At 39.7% G+C, this 24,076-nt stretch overlaps 4 protein-coding genes across 5 annotated transcripts in view; 2 read left to right on the forward strand and 2 right to left on the reverse strand.

The window, feature by feature from the left end:
- The window catches only part of esamb (endothelial cell adhesion molecule b), a 56,974-nt gene extending 52,367 nt beyond the window's left edge, over nt 1-4,607 (forward strand). For both annotated transcript variants that reach the window (XM_039792069.1, XM_039792074.1), the window contains 3 exons: nt 1,193-1,315; nt 1,403-1,532; nt 3,807-4,607. In XM_039792069.1, the coding sequence (XP_039648003.1) occupies nt 1,193-1,315; nt 1,403-1,532; nt 3,807-4,272 (719 nt within the window). In that variant the 3' untranslated portion in view covers nt 4,273-4,607. The remainder of the gene's footprint in view (nt 1-1,192; nt 1,316-1,402; nt 1,533-3,806) is intronic.
- Nucleotides 4,608-6,398: 1,791 nt separating this feature from the next.
- acad8 (acyl-CoA dehydrogenase family, member 8) lies at nt 6,399-12,291 on the reverse strand. The gene is made up of 11 exons (XM_039787199.1): nt 12,094-12,291; nt 11,325-11,425; nt 10,417-10,586; nt 9,781-9,890; nt 9,495-9,571; nt 9,233-9,370; nt 8,963-9,098; nt 7,851-7,948; nt 7,581-7,733; nt 7,389-7,491; nt 6,399-7,246 (listed from the first exon to the last, which is right to left on the reverse strand). Exons 1-11 carry the CDS (start codon nt 12,209-12,211, stop codon nt 7,188-7,190), a joined length of 1,263 nt encoding a protein of 420 aa, XP_039643133.1. The 5' UTR covers nt 12,212-12,291; the 3' UTR covers nt 6,399-7,187.
- A 311-nt stretch (nt 12,292-12,602) lies between these two features.
- Nucleotides 12,603-15,613, forward strand: thyn1 (thymocyte nuclear protein 1). The gene is made up of 8 exons (XM_039787212.1): nt 12,603-12,734; nt 13,734-13,792; nt 13,889-14,040; nt 14,133-14,201; nt 14,358-14,450; nt 15,047-15,142; nt 15,223-15,373; nt 15,454-15,613. The coding sequence occupies exons 2-8, from the start codon at nt 13,744-13,746 to the stop codon at nt 15,498-15,500; spliced, it is 657 nt and encodes a 218-aa protein (XP_039643146.1). The 5' UTR covers nt 12,603-12,734; nt 13,734-13,743; the 3' UTR covers nt 15,501-15,613.
- A 1,257-nt stretch (nt 15,614-16,870) lies between these two features.
- On the reverse strand, nt 16,871-23,409 carry vps26b (VPS26, retromer complex component B). Its single transcript, XM_039787237.1, has 6 exons — nt 22,674-23,409; nt 21,777-21,933; nt 21,420-21,584; nt 19,724-19,899; nt 19,475-19,617; nt 16,871-17,988 (listed from the first exon to the last, which is right to left on the reverse strand). The coding sequence occupies exons 1-6, from the start codon at nt 22,894-22,896 to the stop codon at nt 17,851-17,853; spliced, it is 1,002 nt and encodes a 333-aa protein (XP_039643171.1). The 5' UTR covers nt 22,897-23,409; the 3' UTR covers nt 16,871-17,850.
- Between the last annotated feature and the right edge of the window lie 667 nt (nt 23,410-24,076).

Here is a 24,076-nt window from a genome sequence, read left to right on the forward strand (position 1 = left end):
TACGCCGTCGAGTAGGCGAAAGGATGGTTCCTCAGTGTGACATCAGCTGTCAAACATGGAGGAGGAAGCATGATGGTCTGGGACTGTTTTGCTGGATCCACAGTCGGTGATTTGTACAGAGTGAAAGGCACCCTGAACCAAAACGGCTACCACAGCATTTTGCAGCGCCATGCAGTACGCTCTGCTATGCGCCTAGTTGGTCAGGGGGTAATCCTACAGCAAGATAATGACCCAAAACATAAGTCCAAGCTATGCCAGAACTACCTTAGCAAAAAAGAACAAGGTGGTAGCTTAAAAACATGTGGCCAGCAAAGTCACCAGACTTAAACCCCATTGAGCTGGTTTGGGATGAACTGGACAGAAAAGTGAAAGCAAAGCAACCTACAAGTGCCACACATTTATGGGAACTTCTGCAACAGAGTTGGGAAGAACTTTCTGAGGACTATTTGATTTCCATTGTAGAAAGAATGCCACGAGTGTGTTCAGCTGTTTTATCTGCCAAACGGGGATACATTGAGTAAAAAATTTAGAATAAATTTTGGTTTATAAATTGATTCCATGATTTCTTTAACTTAAATTGTTCATTTGTTCTATTCTTTCATTTCAGAGTACAATAAGACATTGAACTGCATGAATTTCAATAAAAACCTTGAAAAATTGGGGTGTTCTAAAACTTTTGACCGGTAGTGTATGTGTTAACGAAGAGGAAAATGTAATAATTTTTCAATAAGTAAATCAGGAATCGGTGTATTTATATAATGCATTATGAAATGCTTTGTGCATAGCTTAAGCTTTGACACAGCAACATGCAGATCCATGTAAATCCAAGTGTAAAACAGCCCAAAACTAGCTGAACTTTTAGAAATAAAATACTTAAAAACAGTAGAACCTTCTTTCTATTTAAGTCAATTTATTTATGCTAAATGATTGTACCGTTTCCCTTATATAAAGTTCAAGAGCAATGAGAGATTTTGATGAGGACATAATCCTCACAGTTCGTTGTCGCAGTAAAATTGTGTTTCTTACTTTGGCAGTATAGTTCCCTAGTGTGTAATGTTGTGGTGTAACAATTTAATGTTGACCTGTATAGTTTTCTAGTTTTTACCGAGCCCATTTCCACAGATCACATAAGTGTGTGTGTGTTTGTGTTTGTGTTTGTGTGTGTGTGTATAACTGTGTGCTTGTTTTGCAGATGAGAGGCACGGAACCCTCAGGCTGAGCAACCTCACTAAAAGCATGTCGGGGAAGTACATCTGCCGAGCCAGCAACACTGCCGGCTCAGACAGCTGCTCCATTAACCTGGAGGTTATCACCTGTACGTACTCTACTGTACACCAGTTTACCTAACACACAGCTGTGACTACTATTAGGGGTTAATACTGACCTGTGATCTGTTTCCCAGCTTCCAATGCAGGCATGATCGCAGCAGCTACGCTGGGGTCAATAGTGGGACTGGTGGCCATGGTGCTCTTCCTCATATTCATACTGAGAAGGAGGAGGGACACTGAGGAGGAGATGGCCAACGAGATCAAGTGAGCGTTTCGATATGAACTGTACAGTGGCCACTTTATTAGGCACATTTGTACAATCAAAAGCAATTCAATACAACAGCTCTGTCATGATTTCCACCAAAAACTGAAGATAATCTAGATAGATTATCTATCTAGATTATCTTCAGTTTTTGGTGACCTCAGAAATGTGTAAATTCAACTGTTTGTTATTGAACTCATAGTTGAAGGTGCTGTTGTACTGGACTATGTTATATACTTTATACAGTAATTACATGTTACATTAATACTATGTATTAATTAATAATAAGAAAAAGAATATTAAGAACACCTAAATATAATGCCGTCCAGTACAACACTACTACTATGATCTCGCTCAATGGTGTTTAAAGCCCCCAACGTCTCCTTCCAGGCAGTGCGGGGACCGATGCCTTCAAGGCACCTAACCTTAACTCTAACCCTAACCATTGCCTAATCGACTTCAAGGCAGAGCTGCGACCGTTGACTTCAAAGCACATAACCATTGCCTAATCCTAGTGCCTTCCATGCAGCGCTGCCTGGAAGACGACGTTGGGGGCTTAAAACACCGATAAACTATGATCTCAATGCTAAAACATATCATTGAATTAACACATTTATGACGATATCAACAAAAAATTTACATTATAGGCATCATAAAAGTACTTTGAGGCCGAACAATTGTATTAGATTGTACAGGTGTATCTAATAAAGTGGCCACCGAGTGTATGTGTGTGTTTAAACGGGCTTTGAAGTACAGCTATTACAAGTTGTTTACAGTGCTGAAAGGAGAAACAAAGTTCATTTACTCAAGTGCTACTTAAAGAGAGATTCTGATTTCAATCCAGCTCTGTGTCATGGCAGTGTGTGCAGCGTTTAGATGAATGGCTCTGTGCACTGGCACACTGACTCCTCCCCTCACTTGTACGTTGATGGGCGTTCCTCAATTTACAGCATTTTTGCAACGTCTAGCAGAAAAAGGATCCCACGTTCTCCCCGTCTCCTCTGTGCTCTACTTCCATTGGATAGTCGCGTCGCGTTCAACGGATTCATTTGCATAAACCAGGGCATCGGCCAGCTTTTTGACGCGCAATATTTTCTCAAATGTAGCGCCGCCTTCCCGGAATGCTTCGCGTGCACGTTGAAGTCGCTTGACGTCATCCACGGACAAGTGGGTCTGTACCGTAAGGCGAGAATATTTTTCCCTTTTTATTAAATCCAAAGTAAAGTTCTATGCTTTTGCATTACATTCTTCTATTGAGTTGATAAGAAACATGCAATACCATACTTGAATTCAGTGGTACTTAGTATACGTTTTCCTCAACATATTCTCAGAAGGAAATACTTTAATGTTTATATAACTACAGCTATATACTGACAGCTACTAAACACATGATCATCTAAAAAAACATTTGTTAAAGATTAAATGAACCAACAATTTACAAAGCTTTCTAATTAGTAACTTTACTTTTGATAATACATTTTGTTGACAGAACTTACTTACAAACATTTATATAACAGGACCTTATAAGGCCCAGATATACTAGTTTTTCAACGATGCGTACGCGTAGACAAGCGGCGGCAACAGCATTATTTACATACTTGCCTGCGTACTTTTGTGTACCTGGAAGATTAAACGTATATCCACTAGAGGGCAGATCAGTGCCATATCATTCCCGGCAGACGCCAGGAGATAAACCTTGGCTGCAGTGTGGAACAGCTGCTGACCTGCCTGTCAGATCATACGCTGCCCCCACGTTCATGTGCTGAATTGCATCTTGCTGACGCGTAGCGTTCATTTCTGGAGACGTGCACAACCTACCCTCCAAAGGAACGCGGGGCAGCCATCTTACGTACGCGAAGGAGTATTTAAAAGCAACTATATCTGGGCCTTTATTTGTAAGTATATTTATTGTGCTATCAATATTTAATTTTTTATTTTTCCAAAAGTTTCTCATTTTGTATTTGTGATAAATACTGTATGAGATGGCATGAGTCATTTTAAAATCTGCACTGAGTGCTTTATGCCAGAACTCAATGAGTGCAGAACACTGAAGCTGAATGTGTGTTGTCCTATTTTCTTTGTCATTTTTGATTTTAGTCATTTTCATTAATTATGAGTTTTTACTGACTCTCGCTGTGTGTGTGTGTGTGTGTGTGTGTGTGTGTGTGTGTGTGTGTGTGTGTGTGTGTGTGTGTGTGTGTGTGTGTGTGTGTGTGTGTGTGTGTGTGTGTGTGTGTGTGTGTGTGTGTGTGTGTGTGTGTGTGTGTGTGTCACAGGGAGGATGCTCAGGCACCAAAGCGAGTGTCATGGGCAAAGAGTAACACCGGCTCAGACATTGTATCTAAGAACGGCACGCTGTCCTCCATAGCCACCAGTCCTCGACCCCGAGACCCGCCAAACTACCACTACCCGTACTCCCCAACATCAACTTCAGACGCTGGCTCGGTGATCAATGCCTACCAGCTGCGACCTGGAGAAGCCAGTACGCTACAGGGACTTCCCGGTTACAACATCGGTGGCACCCCGTCACGCAAACACAAGCGACCTCCCAGCACAAATGGGGGCCCTCCGCAGCTTCTAAGGGGCTCTGTGGTCGCAATGCCCAACAGGACTGAGGGGGCTCAGCCTCAGGTGCCGCCTCCACCCACTGTGTCCCCACAAATGAGCTCCTCCACTCTGACGCGCATGGGAGCTGTAGCTGTCATGGTGCCTGCTCAGAGCCAAGCCGGCTCCCTGGTGTAGGCCGGCAGAAGGACCGTGGTTACGGATGGAGAGAAAGTATGCCTTGCAATGGAAAGCACTTTCTCCACAAAGACCTGAAAGCTTGGTCTCCCTTCGGCTCGTTCATTTCAGTTTCTTTTTTAAAAAGATATTTTTATTTACACTCTTATAAAGAGATCTTCAAAATGGAATCCAATAGCGTTTGGATTTTTAGGCAGTATACAATGTAAGGGGGATTTCAAGAGTTGTTACCCTATTACAGTGTGTCTGGATACTGTAAACCATTAGAGCTTAGAGCTTTGCAGTTCTTGCAAAATATGTTTTGACTACATTTGTATTTATAACTAAAATATATATATATATATATATATATATATATATATATATATATATATACACCTTAAAGATTATTAGGAACACCTGTAAGATTACTCGTTAATGCAATTATCTAATCAACCAATCACATGGCAGCTGCTTGAATGCATTTAGGGGTGTGGTCCAGGTCTAGACAATCTCCTGAACTCCAAACTGAATGTCAGAATGGGAAAGAAAGGTCATCTAAGCAACTTTGAGCGTGGCATGGTTGTTGGTGCCAGACGGGCTGGTCTGAGGATTTCACATTCTGCTCAGTTACTGGGATTTTCACACACAACAATTTCTAGGGTTTACAAAGAATGGTCTGAAAAAGGAAAAACATCCAGGATGCTGCAGTCCTGGGAGGCAAAAATGCCTTGTTGATGCTAGAGGTCAGAGGAGAATGGGCCGAGTGTTTCAAGCTGATAGAAGATCAACTTTGACTCATATAACCTCTCGTTACAACCGAGGTATGCAGCAAAGCATTGGTGAAGCCACAACACAAACAATTTTGAGGTGGGTGGGCTACACCAGCAGAAAACCCCACCAGGTACCACTCATTTCCACTAAAAAGGGGAGAATTTGGCTACAATTTGCACAAGCTCACCAAAATTGGACATTTGAAGACGGTAAAAATGTTGCCTGGTCTGATGAGTCTCGATTTCTGTTGAGACATTCAGATGGTGAGTCAGAATTTGGCATAAACAGAATGAGAACATGGATCCATCATGCCTTGTTACCACTGTGCAGGCTGCTGGTGGGGTTGTAATGGTGTGTTTCTTGGCACACTTTAGGCCCAGTTAAATGCCACAGCCTACCTGAGCATTGTTTCTGACCACGTCCATTCCTTTCTGACCACCATGTACCCGTCCTCTGATGGCTACTTCCAGCAGGATGATGCACCATGTCACAAAGCTCGAATCATTTCGAATTAGTTTTCAAATTGCTTCGTGCCCTGGATGTGCATCCCACAAATCTCCCATCAATTGCAAGATGCTATCCTATCACTATGGGCCAACATTTCTAAAGAATGCTTCCAGCACCGGTTGAATCAATGCCATGAAGAATTAAGGCAGTTCAGAAGGCAAAAGGGGGTTAAACATGGTCTTAGTAAGGTGTTCCTAATAATCCTTTAGGTAGGTGTGATTTTTATATATATATATATATATATTTCAGTCACTTGTCTCAGGCTAACTGCACTAGTTCAAAAATCACAATTCAGGTATTCAACTTGATCTTTAACACTTTCTTTCACCCACATATACTTGTGTTCACGTAAAGGGTTGTTTTATTTAACCTGCTGTAACCACGTCGGTGTGGTTCCATGACACCGATGTCTGCTGAGAGAACTTTTCTGAGTATATTGCGTGTCATGGTAGTTGGAGTGTCACCAAAATAGTGAGTACAACATGTTGAAAGTTGATGGTTTAATATTTTGTTCAAAGGTGCTCGGTATAACTTGTATATGATACGATTACTGCAACCATTCATTAGTGGATAAGATAATAGACCAACCTTCCAGCTGAAGGTCTTGTTGGTTTTCTTTAAAGCTACTGAACTTTGGAAATAATGTGGCAGTGGTGAGTTTATAGTGAAAGGCTACATGTAGCACTTTTAAAGCAGTTTTGATTGTTCATTTTTTCAATAAAGTGTTCTGCAGTGTTTGGTTTTAGGATGACTGACTTATCACTTCATCTATAAACACATTACTCATGAAAACAGTTCACATAGAATGACAGTGTAAATTATAATTCCTATTTAAGCGCGCTTCAGGGTGCAAATAAAAAGGCAGATTTCTTTTATGAAAGCTGAGATCATTTTATTTGGAGTGTGATCAGACATAATTTGCAATTTCAGTACACAACCCATTTACTTTTTGATCTGTGGCAGTACACTGCATGTAGCGTAACAATACAGTAACCTGGACTATAAATACAATCTAAAGTTTAGATGAAAAATCTAAACTTAGCTTATTACCTCTGCTGGAGGTGGTGACAGAGAATATGCTTCACTAATTACCAAAACTAAATGAGCTTTTTAGCTGTGCTAGCCTCATAGTCAGGCCCCTAAAGTATACTTCTGTTAAGCTGTGCTTTGAGTAAAAAATGTAACATGCTAATATTTAGCATTTTAACATGCTATATTAGCATTTAGCTCAAAGTATAGCCTGAAATTCTGTCAATATTTTAAGAAGTAGTGTTGGACATGTGGAAAATCTATCCTGCAGGTGGCACGTCATAAGAAGTAAGCAGGCGATTGCCAACGTCATTTGGATTCATCCTCTAAACCACGAATGTACCAAATCTTCTTGGAAATCTGCACAGTTGTTACGGAGATTTCACTCTAGAGGCAAACTGATGACTCAACATTGTCATCCCTACAGCCTTGCTGCCAGTGTAGCTAAAAATAACAAAGGGACCAATATTAAATAAAAATAACCGTTTAATCCTCCAATAACCTTTTGACGTTTTTAGAAAAGCTATGATGCGGAGGGCCTTTCAGGAAACCAGTCACACCCTAACAACGCGGAGATGAACACTGTGGTCACTACTGAAGTCACTCAAAGATCCAGGGCAAGAGGCTTATGATGACTCGGTCAGCAGATTTCGGGAAATGATCATCCTCATCACTTCATTTGTGCCTTTTTGTAGACGAAACAAAAGGATAATAAATGAGTCACACAAACAAAGCCGAGCACAACATCTGTCGTAAACATGAGGAACTTAATTATAATAAAATCCGATCAGGACATACGGACTAAGGTCATTGTTATAAAAACTCACCCTCTAGAATCTGATGTACTCTGATGTCTCGGACAAACTGCTGCACTGCGTAGTCTTTGAGGTAGCCGTACCCACCGTGCATCTGAAGAGCCTGGTTGCAGATCTGTTGAGTAGGTAACAATATAGTAAAATAAGTGCAAAAGTTTTTTAGGGAGAAAATAAATATGCCTATTATTACTCAGTTTTACTCACATTAAAGCACTCATCTGTGGCAAAGAGTTTGGCCATGGAGCAGAGAGAAACTGCGTCGGGCCGGTTCTCCTGCAGCGCCGTCGCGGCTTCACGCACCAGAAGGCGAGACGCGACCAACTTGGTGGCCATTTCTGCCAGTTTAAACTGAAGAAACTACACACATGACGCAGACCGGGGGGGGAGAGAGGGAAGGATATAATCAATTTATTTATTTTTTTCCAATTACTGATAAAATACATTTGAGCTTGCATCCTTGTATGAGCTACTTACCTGGTTGTTGGAGAGTGTCTCTCCAAACTGCTTGCGTACTAACAGATGATCCCTGGCTAGCTGTACACTGGCATGTGCCGCCCCAAGAGAACAGGATGCTGTTGGGAGGGTTATATAAAAACATGTTTGTCACCTTTTTTTATTTTTCTTATTTTGGACAACAGGCAACGTTAAAACAGTAGGTCAGTCGGCACAGAGTTACCAAACTGACTCTAATATCAGTCACTGAGAAATTGATCTAAAGTTTGCTAACGTTGGCTAACACTAGCTGCCATAAGCTACTGGTCATACCAGACCTAGTCAGGTTTGTTGTAATAAATTGAGCAAATATGAGTTTTTCTTCTTCTGAAGTGTTATTTCCTCTTGAAAAAGTTAGTCTTGCTTTAATGTCAGCCTCCAAAAAAAAAAACTTCATATTTAACCACCTACAGAAAATTTACAATTTGATTTAATCATTTCCATTATTGGGATGATTCCAATCATTTTCTCTAGCTATGGGATTAACATATCTATAAATAAATAAATAAAATAAATAAATAATCATTAAAGGTCCAATGTGTGGGAATTTGTCCCATCTGGTGTTGAGCACATTTCGCAATCAACTCTCGCACCACGCAGTTCAAAGTACGTATTACAGCTACGGTAGCCTTCACGCTTCAAAAAGCCAGACTCTTGTGCTTTTCAATATCTTTTTTCTGGGCAAAGAAGAAGACTCCTGTTCCTGAAATTTTGATTTTGAATACGTGTGGTCCTCCATGTTTACTTTTTCAAACTCGCTGGGGCCGGGAAGCTACGATACCCATTAGCAGCACCTGTGAGTTTGTGACAGCGAAAACGTGAAAGGCGGAGCAGTATGTCCTGTATGTCCCTTACCGGCTAACGTATTTCAAGATGGCGCATGAATATGGAGCGTCTACCCCAGTTCATGTAAATATAAATGTTAAAGTTCAAGCCAAAAGGAATACTTTGAATTGATGGTGGTGGTAAATATTCATGAAAAAGGAAAGTTTGCGAACGGGCAACACAGATTTTGATAATGAACAACTAAACACACTGGACCTTTAACTACTGTACAATAAATGGGTAACTACTTGGATAGTGTTTCTCCTCACCAATATTAATTCTGCCTCCATTCAGGCCTTTCATCGCTATGTTGAATCCTTGTCCTTCCTCACCAAGCCGGTTGGTCACTGGAACGGCACAGTCCTCAAATATCACCGCCCTGGTCGGCTGAGAGTTCCAACCCATCTGGAGAGCATGTTGAAAAAACCTTTTGAGTGACTGTGACTTACTCCTGCCATCTAGTGGTAAACTGCAAACACTAGCTACAGAGTAAAAAAAAAACCGTTCAATTCAACAATTTAACACCAAAGAAACTCTACCTTCTTTTCTTTTTTGCCAAAATTGAGGCCTGGGGTTCCTTTCTCTACCACCAAACAAGAGATGCCTTTTGGTCCTTTACCCCCCGTTCTGCACATCACAACGTAGACGTCTGTGTCTCCTCCTCCGCTGATGAAGGCCTGAAAAGTCACAGACAGACAAGACGCGTTTCTGACTGATGGTGGTGTTTTTTTTTTGTTTTTTTTTTAAGAAAGTATTCAGTTATATGAAACCACATGCGAGCATAAACAGGTTTGAAATTACCTTCGAACCGTTCAAGATGTAATGGTCACCTTTCAGCTGTGCAGTGGTCAGAAGTGAAGCAGCATCACTGCCGCTGCCTAGAATCAAAGGCCCTAGGTTTACTGGGTTGTGGTGCACGTGTGCAAAAAGCACCATATGATATAGATGAGATGGATAAGATGCATAACTTACAAACTATGAATATATTACACAGAAAGAAAAAAAAAAAAAATCTTGGAAGTTTTCTAGAATTTTTTTTTTTTTTTTTTCCCCGTCCTTATTTTTTCATTTCCATATAAAGACTGACCTGGTTCAGTGAGACAATAGGAAGCAAACTTTTCCATCGAACAGAGTTCGGGACAGAACTTCTCCCTCTGCTCTGTATTGCCAAAGGTGTCGATCATCCAGGCACACATGCTGCAGAAAAAAGGAGCATACTGCGGATTTGCAGGCAAATGCATAGAAGATATATGACGTAGCTAGCATTACAGGGGTCACAATGTAATTCATCTACCTACTTCTTTTCACAAGATCAAAAAGGAAGCTACCAAATACATCTGGAAAAAAAATAAATAAATTGATTTTTGGTTTAAGATTATTTGACGGAAATGATGTTTCAGTACTGATGAATTAAATCATTGCATTGCATCACTGTTTTCTATTATAAATGCGGTTTGAGCTCATTGAAGATGTAACTATAGCATATGTATTCTAACAGCTTCACTAAATTAATCTGTACAGAACTCTTTCAGTCACATAACTTGAAATCGATCTGACAGATATATGGTTATTTTGGGCTATACACAACCAGGTTCAAGTCAGTTTTTGATGAAGAAATCCATCTCTGGTTAGAAACAACCAAATCAATAATCCTTTCATCTTCATTTCATCTTAATATTTTAACTGATGTACATGCCATTATTGCCATGTGAGGGGTTCCTACTTGTGGATACTGATGTAAGCTGTGGTGCTGACACAGCCCGTGGACAAGGCCTCGAAGATGACGGACGTGTCCAGCCGAGAAAGACCCGACCCTCCGACATCCGGCTGTACGTAGATCCCACCAAACCCCAGCTGGGCTGCCTTTCGCATGGTCTCTACTGGGAAAATTTCCTGGGGGGAAAAGTGAACATTAAATTATGATATTAAACTATAACTAAGCACAGAGCACAAAGAAAAATCTAATATATCATATTTATGACTGTAAAAGAAAAGCTGCTAAGACATACAGGTACTTCACAGTTAGGGATAATGAAGATGCAGAAATGCTTCCTATCAACTTAGAGCTTGGCGATATGAAAAAAAATATATATTATTTTTGACCAAGTACATCAATGTCGATAGTGTGTCGATATTGTAGTCGACTATTGGTGCTTTCACAGAATATTTACACCACAATGAGATTTTTGATAAATAATCAGTAATGTGGATATAATGACTAAGTGGGTAAAGGCAAATAATAGAACAGTTACAACAGTCTGGTAAGTTCAGAAATGACATCACTTTACTGTAATGCAGCCTTTTAAAACCAGGAAAAGACAACACTTGTGTCACATTACGATATCCAAAAGTTAAGACAATATCTAGTCACATATATCGACGTCGATATAATAGATATATTGCCCAGCCCCAAATCAAGTCAATCATTTCAAAACTACAAAAATGATAGCTTAAATTCAGGATGTGGGATTTTTGTCGTCTCCATACGGAAAACTGGATCTTCTGCAGCTGCACGCTCAGGGACACTTCACTAGAAATGACTCTTGCATTTGCAGAGGGTATCCAGATTATGCAGCCTAAGTCTGCTGCCTTGACATAGTCTAATATACTGTATGCCTTGCTCCAACATACCTTCTGGTCCCACTCTGCCATGTGTGGAGCCATTTCATTGGCTGCAAAATCAAAGGCCACTTTTTGAAACTCTCTCTGTTCATCTGTGAGTCCATGAGCAGCTGTCGACAAAGAGCAGAGAACATACAGTATGTGGAGAAAATAATCTCCAATCTTGCACGGAAACAGGTGTAGTATGTGCATGGTTGCTTTTAAAAATATCCTGAAAAGGTTACAGATGTCTAACTTCATTTGCCAACACTTGGGAGTGATTTGGATGAGCGAGACATACTTGTCTTCTTCAACAAGTGCTGTTACAGTGGGAAGCAAACAGATGCTGAAACTAACTATTAACTAACTGAAAAACTTAACTAGAGCATATGAAGAGTATAACATGGCAAAGAGGGAGGAAAGCCTCGAGTCCAGACAATAAATCATTTAAATATTAAACAATTCAAGTCAGGATTGCTGAAATTCCCTGACACATCATACAACCTTGGAAAACTACACACATGATATATGACCCCAGGAAGAGTATATCTTCAGAAAATCAGGTATAAAACTAACCAACAGTACTAGCACATTCATATCAAACCCTGAATGGGCTGTGCGTGACTTTATCTTGTTTTATTCAGAGTCATAAGACTGCCCGTCCGGGTGATAGATTGAATACCAACACCGGTCTGTTAGCTAACTTAGTTCAGTTTTGGTCACCGGTGTCACACTTTCTTTCATAACACGCATCTGTCTTAAACTACGAGGCACGCAGTTCTCGTTTTCTGGGACTTACGGTCGACACAAGAAGCTATTCCTCGTCTCTGTGGGCTTCTGTTTAAAAAGAAACGATGGTTCCTGCAGATGCTGGAGCCTAGTCTAGCAATTCTTCCCAGAGGTCTGACAGTCGCCATGTTTACCCCCACAGTGTTGTGTCTTATGTCACTGCTGCTGCTGCTTCTTCTTCTTGGGTTTTAACAGCGGTTGGCAATCAGCGTATTCGGTGCATTACCGCCACCTTCTGCTTCGGAGTGTAACGTTAACGTTAAAAGACGTTTACGGAGCCCCTGGGTCAGTCGAAGAAAAAAACATAAGAGCCATGCTTAAATCTGTGGCTTTAGACTGTTGAAATAAGATCTGTGTGGACAATTTTTTTTAAACCGTGCCCTCGTTTTTATAAACTGTGCTAACTGTGCGCTCCTGTAGTTTAGTGGTGTAGTGTAGCTTGTCAAATTCTGATTTCGAGTTGTTGCCCCTTGTGGCCAATGGAGAAATAGCTGTTACAACACAAACGGGAGTAGCTGTCAATTAAATCAAGTGCACCAATAAGTTTGTTGACGTCACGTGTTGTTGGTTTTTTTCCCCCCGCGGGTTTAGTTAGATGGCTGACCACTTTGGAGCTCTCCTAATACGTCCATGCTTTGGAGCACTTCTTAGGTATGATTTGTCAGTGTTTATGGAGGCTATCTACTGACCCAGAGCTGTATTGTAATCTATATTCCTTTAAAACAGTGAAGGCACTTTGATTTATGTGTGGCTCAGGTTTATGTAACGTTAGTGTTGTTAAAGCTAGCTAGCTATTAGCTGTTCTGCCATCCATGTCTAAGATTAGCTAATGATGTTGATGAAGAGTACACACCTGCTCCTCCTAACTTCAAGTGAACCTCGGGATTGTTGAACTTGAAGAGTTGTTTTATCAACGAGGTTTTGGCTCATTTTATCAAATCAAATGCTTGTATATAACCTGCACGTTTTTGCACTGTATTGAGAATGTCTACTAAAAAAAACAAGGCGTTACTGTTTGGAAGCAAACGTTAGATCCAGACACGCTTTTTGTGAGAATGGTGTCCATTCAAATAAGCAGCCGACGTCATTGTCAAATCAACACTGTAACGTTAATCCGTTTGACATTGCTCGCCTCAATTGCATCTACTTACCTTGAAATGTAACGTTACATGAAACTGAATGTAGATTATAAAAGAATGTATAAAATGACCAGATGGGAATGTCTTGTGATTTTGGCTAATCCAGTAAAACAATATCTGATGAATTAAAGTACTTCAATACACTGATACAATATATATATATATATATATATATATATATATATATATATATATATATATACCTAGAGATGGTAAAGGGACACCACTGTATGAATAATATGAATGGGAGACAACTTGACATCATCAAGGTATCAGAATCAGCTTTATTGGCCAGGTTTGTGTAAACAAACAAGGAATTTGACTCCGGTTAATCTTTGCTCTCAAAGTACAACACTCACTTAACATATAAAGAATAAAAACAGAAAGGACAGTAAGAAATATTAAAAAAAAATATATATATACTGTTAAGTATGCAGTATAACAATACAATGTATGTCGTCCTATCACCCTGTTATGGACTGTACTTGATGTTTAACGTGCTTCTTTACAGACCGTGAGAGATGCCACCAAAGACGAGGGCCAGAGTGAGTAAAAGAGCAGCAAACTCAGGTAAGCAAATGAAGTCGCAGAGTAAAACTTGTTGTCTCCTCTGGTATGTTATTTTCTAATGAGTGACGATTATTGCTGCCGCAAAAACCGGCAAAGATGATGATGGTGAAAAGGTTGGCAGTAAGAGGAAAGCGGCAGCTTCTGTTGAGTCTGGGAAAAGTGAGGAGAGCTCCGAACCGCCACAGTACTGCCGCTGGCTGATGAAGTCTGAGCCCGAGAGCCGCTTTGAAAATGGGATCGACGTGAAGGTACAGAGCCTCATCGGCACCGTCTGTTGTTCTTGCAAAACAACGGGAGTGGGCTGCGCTTGTCTGACGCGTCATCTGGTTTCACTCTGCAGTTCGGGATCGAGGATCTGAAGGCGTTGCCTGATCAGACTGGCTGCTGGGACGGCGTCCGCAATTATCAGGTAGAGCCACAAAAGTGACTCCTGATATGAATAGATGTTTACCTGAAATAAGGCACCGCTCTGAAAAGGCTTTTTGACATTTTAGTCTCACCGGCAAATTCTTTACTCTTTCTTCTCTCTTTGGGAATGTTCCTCTGAACTATCCATCATCTGCAGGCGCGCAATTTTATGAGGCAGATGAAAAACGAGCAGTTGGCTTTCTTTTACCACAGCAACTGCAAGGAACCTGGGATAGCCGGAGTCATGAAAGTAAGTCTCGCTCTTTCCCCTGCTGATTATATTCTAAAGATTTAAAGTGCTCATATTATGCTTTTTGGCTTTTCCCCCTTTCCTTTATTGTGTTATATATATCTTTTTTTGTGCACGTTATAGGTTTACAAAGTGAAAAAGCCCAAAGTCTACCCCAAAGGGACTTACCATCTCCAACAGAAAACACTGTTCACAAACTGCTCCAAACAGCTCTATTGTAGTCCAGCCTTTACTTCCGTGATGAACGTGCGTCACTTTGTAACACACGTTATAATGCTCGCCTAGCTGCTAGCGTGGCACGCCCTCATACTCTGCTTCTGACTGGCTAGTAGTCCTTACCTAGCTACTGCGCATGTGCGACTCCCAACAAAGATGGAACAGAAGTGAGATGCCTCACTCTGTAGCTGAAACAGAGAGCTCAACACACGCAATTTGCAGTACAACAAGAATATGGTGTTTTCTGAAAATTAAACCATGTAAACCTATTCTAACATACCCTCTAAATACAGTTATGAACCTGAAAATGAGCATAATGTGAGCACTTTAAACAAAGCTACAGACAGGCATGACATACAGCTGTAATTCTTTTTTTCTAGATTGTGAAGGAAGCTTATGTGGATCACACTCAGTTTGACAAGAAAGATGTCCATTTTGATGCAAACAGTAAACCAGACAACCCCAAATGGAGCATGGTAAACTCATTCAGGCATTCAAAGTACAATTCCTGATAATAATCAAGCAGTAGGGTTGATTTTGTCTTCTTTTCCCTCAGGTAGATGTCCAGTATCAAAGAATGCTGAAGCGTTTTCTTCCTCTGTCTGAGCTGAAAAAGTACCACCTGCAGCACCGAGCCAAAGGAGGGCCTCTGAAGGACATGGCGCTTTTTACAAGAGCCAGGCTCTCCGTGCAACCCCTAACCACCGGTAAGTGAAGACATTCTCACTCTGCGTCTCCTTTTAGTGCCGGGCTGGGTATGAACCCTCGTTCTGCTTTATCTCTGCAGAGGAGTTTGACTTTGTCCTGAGTTTGGAGGATGAGGAGCCTCTGTGAGGGTTTGGACCAGATGATGCTTTGTGACACAGTGGACGCAGTGGCATCATTCACAGCACTGTAGTGTTTTCTTCTTGTTCATGAATATGATTAAATGTGTTTTTGTAAAATAATGGCTCACATGCTGTTTTTACCTATACCTCTGAACGATACAGAGCGTGCTTGCTTTTGTTGGACACCTTCAGCCACAGCATACAAAATCTTTGGAGTTGCAGGGTCTGGATCCAAATCAGCAGCAGCATACAAACTTATTTATATTTTGTTTTTTTATATATATATATGAGCATGTAATGTTGATTAGGGTTGCCCTTAGAACGTCGGGCCTTGTTGTAATGCCATTATGTAATTTGTGTATAGCAGCATAAGAGGGAAAATGGTTTAAAAAAACAACAACAAAATAAAACCACAGAGAAGTCAGAACCATTGAATTTGTGGCACTTTAGCTTACAAAATTACTTAAACGACTGTTTATACTGTTTATAGCTGCAGATTTGTTGTCAACAGACTAATCCATGAATTGTTTCAGCATAAATTTGCAGTTTTGTAATTGATGCGTGAGCAATTCAGTAACCCATCACTTGGCCTCTTTGAAACAAAGGAGATATATATATATATATATCTCTCTGTGTCAGTGGAACAGAGGTATGTAGAGATAGATCATCATGTGGCAAGTTTTCTTCATCACATTGGATATCATCTCTAAATACAAATAAATGTGGTGTTTCCATTGCTTTCACCTCCGTTACTTTATGAAAAACAGAATGCAGTTTTACTATAGTAAAGATAGTGTTTTTTACTTTTTTTTATAGCTGTGTACATAACCTCAGACATCTTACCTGGACATATATATTTGTTTGTTTCTTTCTCTCAAATGGTACAGTGTATAATTGTTTCATTCTTATTTGGAGTTTGTATACAAAAAAGGTTTTCTGAGCTTTCTCTATATAAATACCGTATATATGTTCACTAACTAGTCTAAAACAAGACACCTGCTTAGGCTTTCAGCTAAAATTCCCATCAGCAGTGTTTGATAGGCACCAGACTGAAATCTATTCTGTTTTGAGTGTGTGGTTAACAGTTTTGACAGCAGTGTGTTAGCATTTGAACAAAGTGCTGTAAATCTACAGTGGTGTGCACGTTGTGGTTAAAGTGATGGGATAGGTGTGTAGAGTTTTGAAAACTGTGTTCAAGCAATGAAAAACAAACTAGAGTTTGGTTCACATGAACTGCTGCTGTGCAGACTGTAGTTAGTTTTGCACATGTGATTCCAGTTGTGCCCACTGTCGTTTAGCAATCGAAAAAAAATGTAATATTGTCCACCCAGTCTTTTCAGGTTCATCATGTCTGTCACAAACACTCAAAGTCTGAGCTTTTTTTACCCATTTGGCATCCATTTATTTGACTTTCGGGGACAAGGAATAATTAATTAGCATTTTGCAAAAGATAGATAGTTCTAATGTAACTTTTTCTCTGGTTAAAAGACTAAAATTATGTTATAGAGGCAGGAGGATTTCACTTGCTCGATACACTTAGGCACAACTTCCAAGTCTCTAATGAAGAGGACACAAAGGACTTCATACTATCAGACCTTAATAGAGACACCCTTTCCTAACACCACTGGAACGCCAAGGCAAAGCATGAAAGATCATTTAGTGGCACCGTGTACTGTATAATCAATGTACACAAGCTGGAACAGGACAAAAGGTTTTAGCTGGTCTTATTTACAGATCAAAACATAACAAATGTGTGGGATAATATTTCAACCCTCTCGCTCAAAAAGGAAAGTTTCTGCTTCCATTACATTTTTTGTGCAAACGCACACAAAACAAAGAGAAAAAAAAATGTGTTCAGCAAGATAAAGCAGTGCTAAGTTATCTCAGACTTCTTGACCTTATAACAGTGTTAGGAATGCATTCGTTAAAGGTGGAATGTTGGAGACCCATTTATGAAAATTCTTGTCATCAATTCAGATGCGTTAAGAGATTAGAAATTAATTTATCCCAAAACAGCATTAACAGAAGGCTTAAAAATGTTAAGAAAATCACAAGAGAGGTTTTAACACAGTGGACATCGCGACAGGTGATTAGTTTGATTCCCATAAAGAAAAGAAAACTGCATTAATGAGGACCAGACCAGCAGCCTGAAGCCACTTTGAATGCCTCATGCACACTGTTCCATTGTCCACATACTGTTATGTATTACTGTATGTCGGTCTCCCTTCTTGCTCCCTTCACCAGTAGCGGCTACAAATCAAACGGCTGCTTCACCAGATGTTGTACAGTTGACGGGCACCTCCGACGCAGACGATGAGGAGTCTTGTGAGAGGAGACGGGAGGGCTGCGGCCCTCCTCTACCCGCTCTCCTCCCTTGCGGCCTGTTCCAAAGCGCTCTCTGAAGCGGCCGAGCCCTCGAACCTCTGCGAGGCGATGGCTGCCTGATGAGACATGCTCTTCCTCACCACGTCGCCTTTCCTCCACAGCGTGATTTCCTGGAAGAGGAAGGGGTGGAGAAAAGAGGTTTTTAGACTCCATGTGCTTTATTTATTTATTTATTTAATGTACTGATAGGGCTGGGCAATATATTGATATATTATATCTGTATCGTGATATGAGACCAGTCTTAGATTTTGAATATTGTAATGTGACATAAGTGTTGTCTTTTACTGGTTTTAACCCTTGTGTTGTCTCCCCGTCAGCCTTTTTACATTTTTGACGCCTTTTTTCAGTTTGTTTTTGCTTTTTCCAACGTCTTCTACCCATCTGCAGTGCTTATTTCTACGTCCCAAATTTTCTGATATAAAACAAAAATTGAAAACGGGTCAATGTGACCCGACGTCAACACAAGGGTTAAAGGCTGCATTACAGTAAAGTGATGTAGTTTTCTGAACTTACCAGATTGTTGTAGCTGTTATATTATTTGCCTTTTCCTCACTTAGACATTATGTCCACATTACTGATGATTATTTATCTAAAATCTAAGTGTGAAAATATTTTGTTAGAGCACCAATTGTCAACCCTAGAATATCACCGCAATATCGATATGGAGGTATTTGGTCAGGAATAATGTGATATCTGATTTTCTCCCTACCGCCCAGCCCTATGTACTGATATCACTCCTTATCCATGAACGCTAAAGACCGTGTTAGTGATTCTAGTGTTGCTCCTGTCAACGATCTCACAAAAGAAATCGTAAGTAACGTTTGTATATCAGCTGCAAAATGCTCTCTTTTGCGGATACCAAGAAACTCATATATGCTATTGTTACGAGAGGTCTTTCAGGAAGTTCATGTGGTTAGTTTTGATAAGGGTCAGAACTGATGTGACACATGACACATGAGGGGGCGTGTTTGTGTGACGCTACAGGCCACACGTTGAAAGAGACACCGTTTGAAAGATCACGCTCAGATTCTAGTCAGAATATGAGTCTGATGCTGCTCCATTGGGCTGTGATTATGGGGCATGTTTCAAATGAACCAGGAAAAAAAATGCCTCTGCACTCAATTGGATAGACCTACAACCAATCAGAGCAACGGAGTACGTGGCGTATGCTGAGCCTATGTTAAACTTTTGCCGAATCCCGTAGGAAGGACGGCAAAAACATCTTCCCGATCGACAAAAGCCTCTTTTACAATGAATGCGCTGTCGATATCTTCTATAACAGACGCGATAGCGGAGTCTACACATCTCAGTTCTCCGGCGGCAGCCATCTTTGTTGTAAACAAATTCAACCCAAGCGCTCTTTGGTGACGTGGTTGATTACGTCACTGTTGATCATCTGTCCATCATCGTATAACCCCCGCCCTGACAATTTGATTGGTCCGAACAGCTCTGGTTCGAACATAGTCAACAAGTCCAGATCAAATTTTCCGACCTCAAATATTGTGGGCGGGGCTAAGTTTGGCTGGCATCCAGGCTAAGTGTTAGCTAAGGAGGACCGGGTATTACATTTACATTGATCTTCTATCAGTAGCCTACCTGCTGTTTGAAGTAGCGTCTCTCCTCCTCGTCGATCAGCACCAGGTTCAGGTAGTAGCGCACAGAGAACTTCTTGTTGATGTCTCGCATGGTGGGAGTCAGATCATAACCAGCAAGAAATAACCGGATGGGAATGGACTCTCCTGAATTATAATACACATTGAGACAGGTCGGGCAATAGAAATCTTGACTGAGTGGGGAGATGTTTCATGTTTAAAATAACTGAAATGATGAATAAGCGGCGTTTACCCCTGACTGGAGCGCCGTCCATGATCTCGTACTTGGCGATGGTGTCGTTTTCGTGGTATACACTTGGGCCGGTGCCCGTCGTCTCACGTTTGATGATGTCAATCTCCATGTGCTTAATCTTAATCCTCACCAGCAGGAAATAGATTTTTCCCACAATGACATCTTTCAGATGGTACCTGTCAGAGGACAGATATAGACATGAGCACTGGACAGCATGACATAAACTCCATTACAGCTCATTTGTCCATTAATCAAATCAACAGAAAATTGTAATTTAGGCAAAAATGTCTCACAAAAAAAAAAGAAAATCTGTGCTTTCAGCTAGGGCTGCACAATTAATCGCAATTTCATCAAAATCGCAATATGGACTAGTGCAATATCCAAATTGCATGGGGGCACAATATTTGTTAAACCATTTTTAATTAAGTATTGTGGTGCTGCAGAGACGTCCCGGCCTAGAAATTGTATCCTACAGACTAAAGAAAAAAAATCTTCTTTTGGTACAGATCCTCGCAAAAATCACCAAAATGATCATTCCCTCCAATATCGTGCATCATATGGCAATCGCAATATCAGTCAAAATAATCGCAATTAGATATTTTCCTCTTATCGTGCAGCCCTACTTTCAGCTTCTTAAATGTATTTGCTGGTTCCTTTTGTCTTTGTGACAGTAGATGAATATATGTGGGGTTTGGACTGTTGGTCAGACAAAACTGGGCTCTGGGAACTTGCAAATTGCTGACATTTTATAGACAAAGTGATTAGTTAATCAATGATAAAAAAAAATTTTGTAACTGAATTTGTTACCATTTTAAACTTTGGATTTATGGATGTTGACTTCAAAAGACACTTTGTAAATTCAGTTTTTAAAAGTGCCATAAAAATCGTGTTTATTACTTGGGTAAATGAAATTATATTGTTGTCATGTGTTCTGGAACAATTAGTCAGTTAATTGATTAATCAAGAACAATTTTGATAGTGGATTAATTTTTAAAATAATTCATCAAGGGAAAAAAAGAAAAACATTCTCTGGTTCCAGCTTCTGAAATGTGAGGCTTTTCTCTGTTTTATATCATTGTAATCATATGATTGGCTTTGTGTTTTTGGGCTGCCCATGCAAAACACGCAGACTAGAGACCTCACCTTAAGCTGCGACATTGGGATTAGGGATGCACGATATGAGGAAAATATGCCATATGCGATAACGTTGTTGAATATCACAATAACTATATTACTTGCGCTATATAAACACATATTAAAGTGTACTCAGGTCTGACTTTCTGTTGCTTTCGGTATTCTTCTAAAATACAACACATTGCCTGTTGAATTTAAAACAAATGAAAAGAAATCTTTTCTAACATTCTTTTATTGAACAAATTGAAGATTGAATTGAACATAAAAGGCACTACTTAAAAAATTATTATTTGCAGGTTTTTTACTGATATTTCCTTTCAACTAACACAAGATGTCTATCGCGATATGTTGCAGCCTTTTGCGATATGTATATTGCGGCAGTTGATATTGACAATAAAAAAAACAATATATTGTGCAGCCCTATTTGGGATGGACATTTTTTTCTTCTTCACTATTTTCTGATATTATATAGATAAAACAGGTGAATCATTGACAAAAAAAAAAATGCATACAGATTAATAATACAAAAATGAATGGTTTGTTGCAGCCCTATAAGTCTTACTTCGATTTGTTGTACTCAAACTCAATGTGGAGACAATCCTCGATTCCAACTTCCATTTTAATGGAGGAGTTGAGTTCGGGGTAAGTGCTCAAGGTGTGGACCACAATGTCCATCTCTTTACTGATGTCATTAAGTCTTCTGACCACCGTGGCCCGAAGGAAATATCTGTAAAGGGATCAAACCGAGAATGACAACGCTACTGTTTCCACAGCTAACCCATAAAACATATACTGGAAGGTAAACGTAACAACATCGCAGGCGTTAATATGCCCAGTTTAAATGTCAAAAGGGTTAAAGAGGGTCACTTTCTGTCACCCATTTCGCTGCGTGGAAAGCAGAGTGAATGATCAAACTTACCTTAGCTTGACGTTCTGGCCTGTGTAGGACTCGTACGGCTTTTCAACATGAGTGAACTCAAAGTCGAGGGTCTGCGACTGAGTTATTTCACCCGGTCTCGCAAGATCTTTCACCAGGGAAACAAACTCGTGATGGTTTCCTCTGTCGTAATACAGCTCTAGAAAAGAAAAGCTAAATAAGAGGCCTCCACTGTAGGGTATTGTATAATATTTAGCCCTTTGATACAACTTCAACATGTACAGATGTTAATAAGCGGTTAAATGTACAATCTGTAATACAGAGTCAGAAAATTATGCATTTGTTTCATGACTGCACAAGTTACAGGGGTACATTTGAATTAAAACTGGGCAATGTATATGTTTTCCATAATTCTTAAAACACTCATAACTATTCTGTTCGCTGAATAAAATAAGATGTTTAACCTGTTTGGTAGCTGAATATGACATCTTCTCGCTTAGTTTGTTCTTTCCAATAATGTTATCATGATACAAAATAACATGTTAATATTTTGCTTGTGTTTTACAAAAAGAGCAAGGAGAGATGTCACTTCTGGCTCTCAGGATTTGTAATTTCTGCAAAGGATTCTGCCAAGAGCTTCAGAAAAGTGGTAATTGTTGACTCAGTTTTCAAAAGTCACCATGAGGATATATTTTAAGGGAAAATTGGATGCTTAGCTCTGTGATTGGCCCTGTCCAGTGTTATTGATATTTTCTTTGGATCCTCCCCTAGTTCCTAATATAATTTTAATATTTTAATTTTATTTATATGTATCCATAATACCACAACATTGGTATTAACAGAGGCTGGACTCTTCTGTATTTATGTACTGTGTGAAATCATTGGTGGGCATATAAAATTGTCTCAATTGTGCAAGTTATAAAAAAAACATTCACCTACCTATTTGGCCAACAAATTCGATTTTGATCCCCTGGTGCTCCAGCCTCTTCCCGGGGTTCTTTAGGGTGACATTCACCTTTCCACTGACAGTCTCGCCATCATAGAAAAGAAAGTATTTGTCTTTCTTTCCATCCTCAGTCTTGTGTTCAGCCTTCTTCCTCGTTTCAGCGTCATTCAGGACCACATCAATTTCTGCACTTTGTCCAAAACTAAAGAAACTCATTGTTAACGTCTGTGCTGTGTAAACTCTTATCGTTAACGGACTTGTTAGCAAACCGATCCGAAAGCACTGCTTATTATGTTTCAAAGTGGAAAACACAAACCCACAGTAAGGCCTGCAGGATGTGCGACCTCACTTCCCTCTCGGAGCACACAACACACTATTAAACATGGGAAAAGTCGACGGTATCTTCCAGAAACTCCACGTTAGCTAGCTATATGTCCATACCGGTGAAGCAAAATAACAATATGACGGCACAACGAAAACGCACAATAATACGTCCATCAGCAAATAAGCGGTTTCTTGTTTATTTTCTGTTGACGTTAATGTCTCCGATAAACAGTCCACTTCGACTACAAACAAGTCCTTTCCGTAATGGACCCAGTGCTCGCTGTGACAATATATTACATGATTGTTTTCTAGGAGAAAAGACCATAGACAGTATATAAGAAAAGAAAAGACGGTGAATGTTGTCAAATGATCAGGATGTACGCCACCTGCACTGATAACTACTTCCGGGTGAAGCTTATCAAAATAATACCGGGTAATGGTGTTCCCAACCGGAAGTGAGACCTTTTTTTTATATTCAAATATTAATTTGTAAGTAAGACCAGTGGTGAAAACTTAATTTACTAAACTACTGCCATATTGTTTTTAGAAAGCAATGGTGAAAGAATATAAAAATACTCAAAAGTGATGCATTCAAATGTTTTCTGAAGTAAATAAGTATTTGAAGCCATAAGTAGCCTACTTAAAGTATCAAAAGTAATACTCATTATACAGGAGAATGGTCACTGTGCGTGTGTGTGTGTATATATATATATATATATATATATATATATACTTTTATACTTTTTTATTTTATTTTTACTTTTTTTATTTATACTTTTTATTTATATATAAATATAACTATAAGTACTGATGTTTTAAGATGTACGCAACTTTATTGCTGTAGTTGGCTACAGCAATAAAGTTGGACAGCTTAATTTAAAATATGCATTATTATCAAAGCTCTACACATTTTGTATATGACATATTTAATGTTTTATAGTACAATAGCTTCCTCTGAAATGTAGTGAAGTTGAAGTATAAAGTGGCATAAAATGGAAAGTACCTCATTCCACTTACATACAAAAATATGATCACTATACTTTTACTTGTCATGAAGCATTTACGATAATGG

Source organism: Perca fluviatilis, chromosome 2 (genome assembly GCF_010015445.1).
Source record: "Perca fluviatilis chromosome 2, GENO_Pfluv_1.0, whole genome shotgun sequence".
Taxonomy (NCBI): Eukaryota; Metazoa; Chordata; class Actinopteri; order Perciformes; family Percidae; genus Perca; species Perca fluviatilis.

Bases quoted from the DNA above. Each gene is read 5' to 3' on its own strand.
- acad8 (XM_039787199.1), bottom strand. From the start codon at position 12,211: ATGGCGACTGTCAGACCTCTGGGAAGAATTGCTAGACTAGGCTCCAGC. The intron at 9,891-10,416 runs GTAGGAACCCCT...TTTTTTCTGCAG, and splicing joins GCTTACATCAGTATCCACAA to CATGTGTGCCTGGATGATCG. The intron at 9,371-9,494 runs GTAATTTCAAAC...GTGACTTTTCAG, and splicing joins ACATCTTGAACGGTTCGAAG to GCCTTCATCAGCGGAGGAGG.
- thyn1 (XM_039787212.1), top strand. From the start codon at position 13,744: ATGCCACCAAAGACGAGGGCCAGAGTGAGTAAAAGAGCAGCAAACTCA. The intron at 13,793-13,888 runs GTAAGCAAATGA...AAACCGGCAAAG, and splicing joins TAAAAGAGCAGCAAACTCAG to ATGATGATGGTGAAAAGGTT. The intron at 14,041-14,132 runs GTACAGAGCCTC...TTCACTCTGCAG, and splicing joins AAAATGGGATCGACGTGAAG to TTCGGGATCGAGGATCTGAA.
- vps26b (XM_039787237.1), bottom strand. From the start codon at position 22,896: ATGAGTTTCTTTAGTTTTGGACAAAGTGCAGAAATTGATGTGGTCCTG. The intron at 19,900-21,419 runs GTAAGACTTATA...GTCCTCTGACAG, and splicing joins TTTGAGTACAACAAATCGAA to GTACCATCTGAAAGATGTCA. The intron at 17,989-19,474 runs GTAGGCTACTGA...TTCCTCTTCCAG, and splicing joins GACGCTACTTCAAACAGCAG to GAAATCACGCTGTGGAGGAA.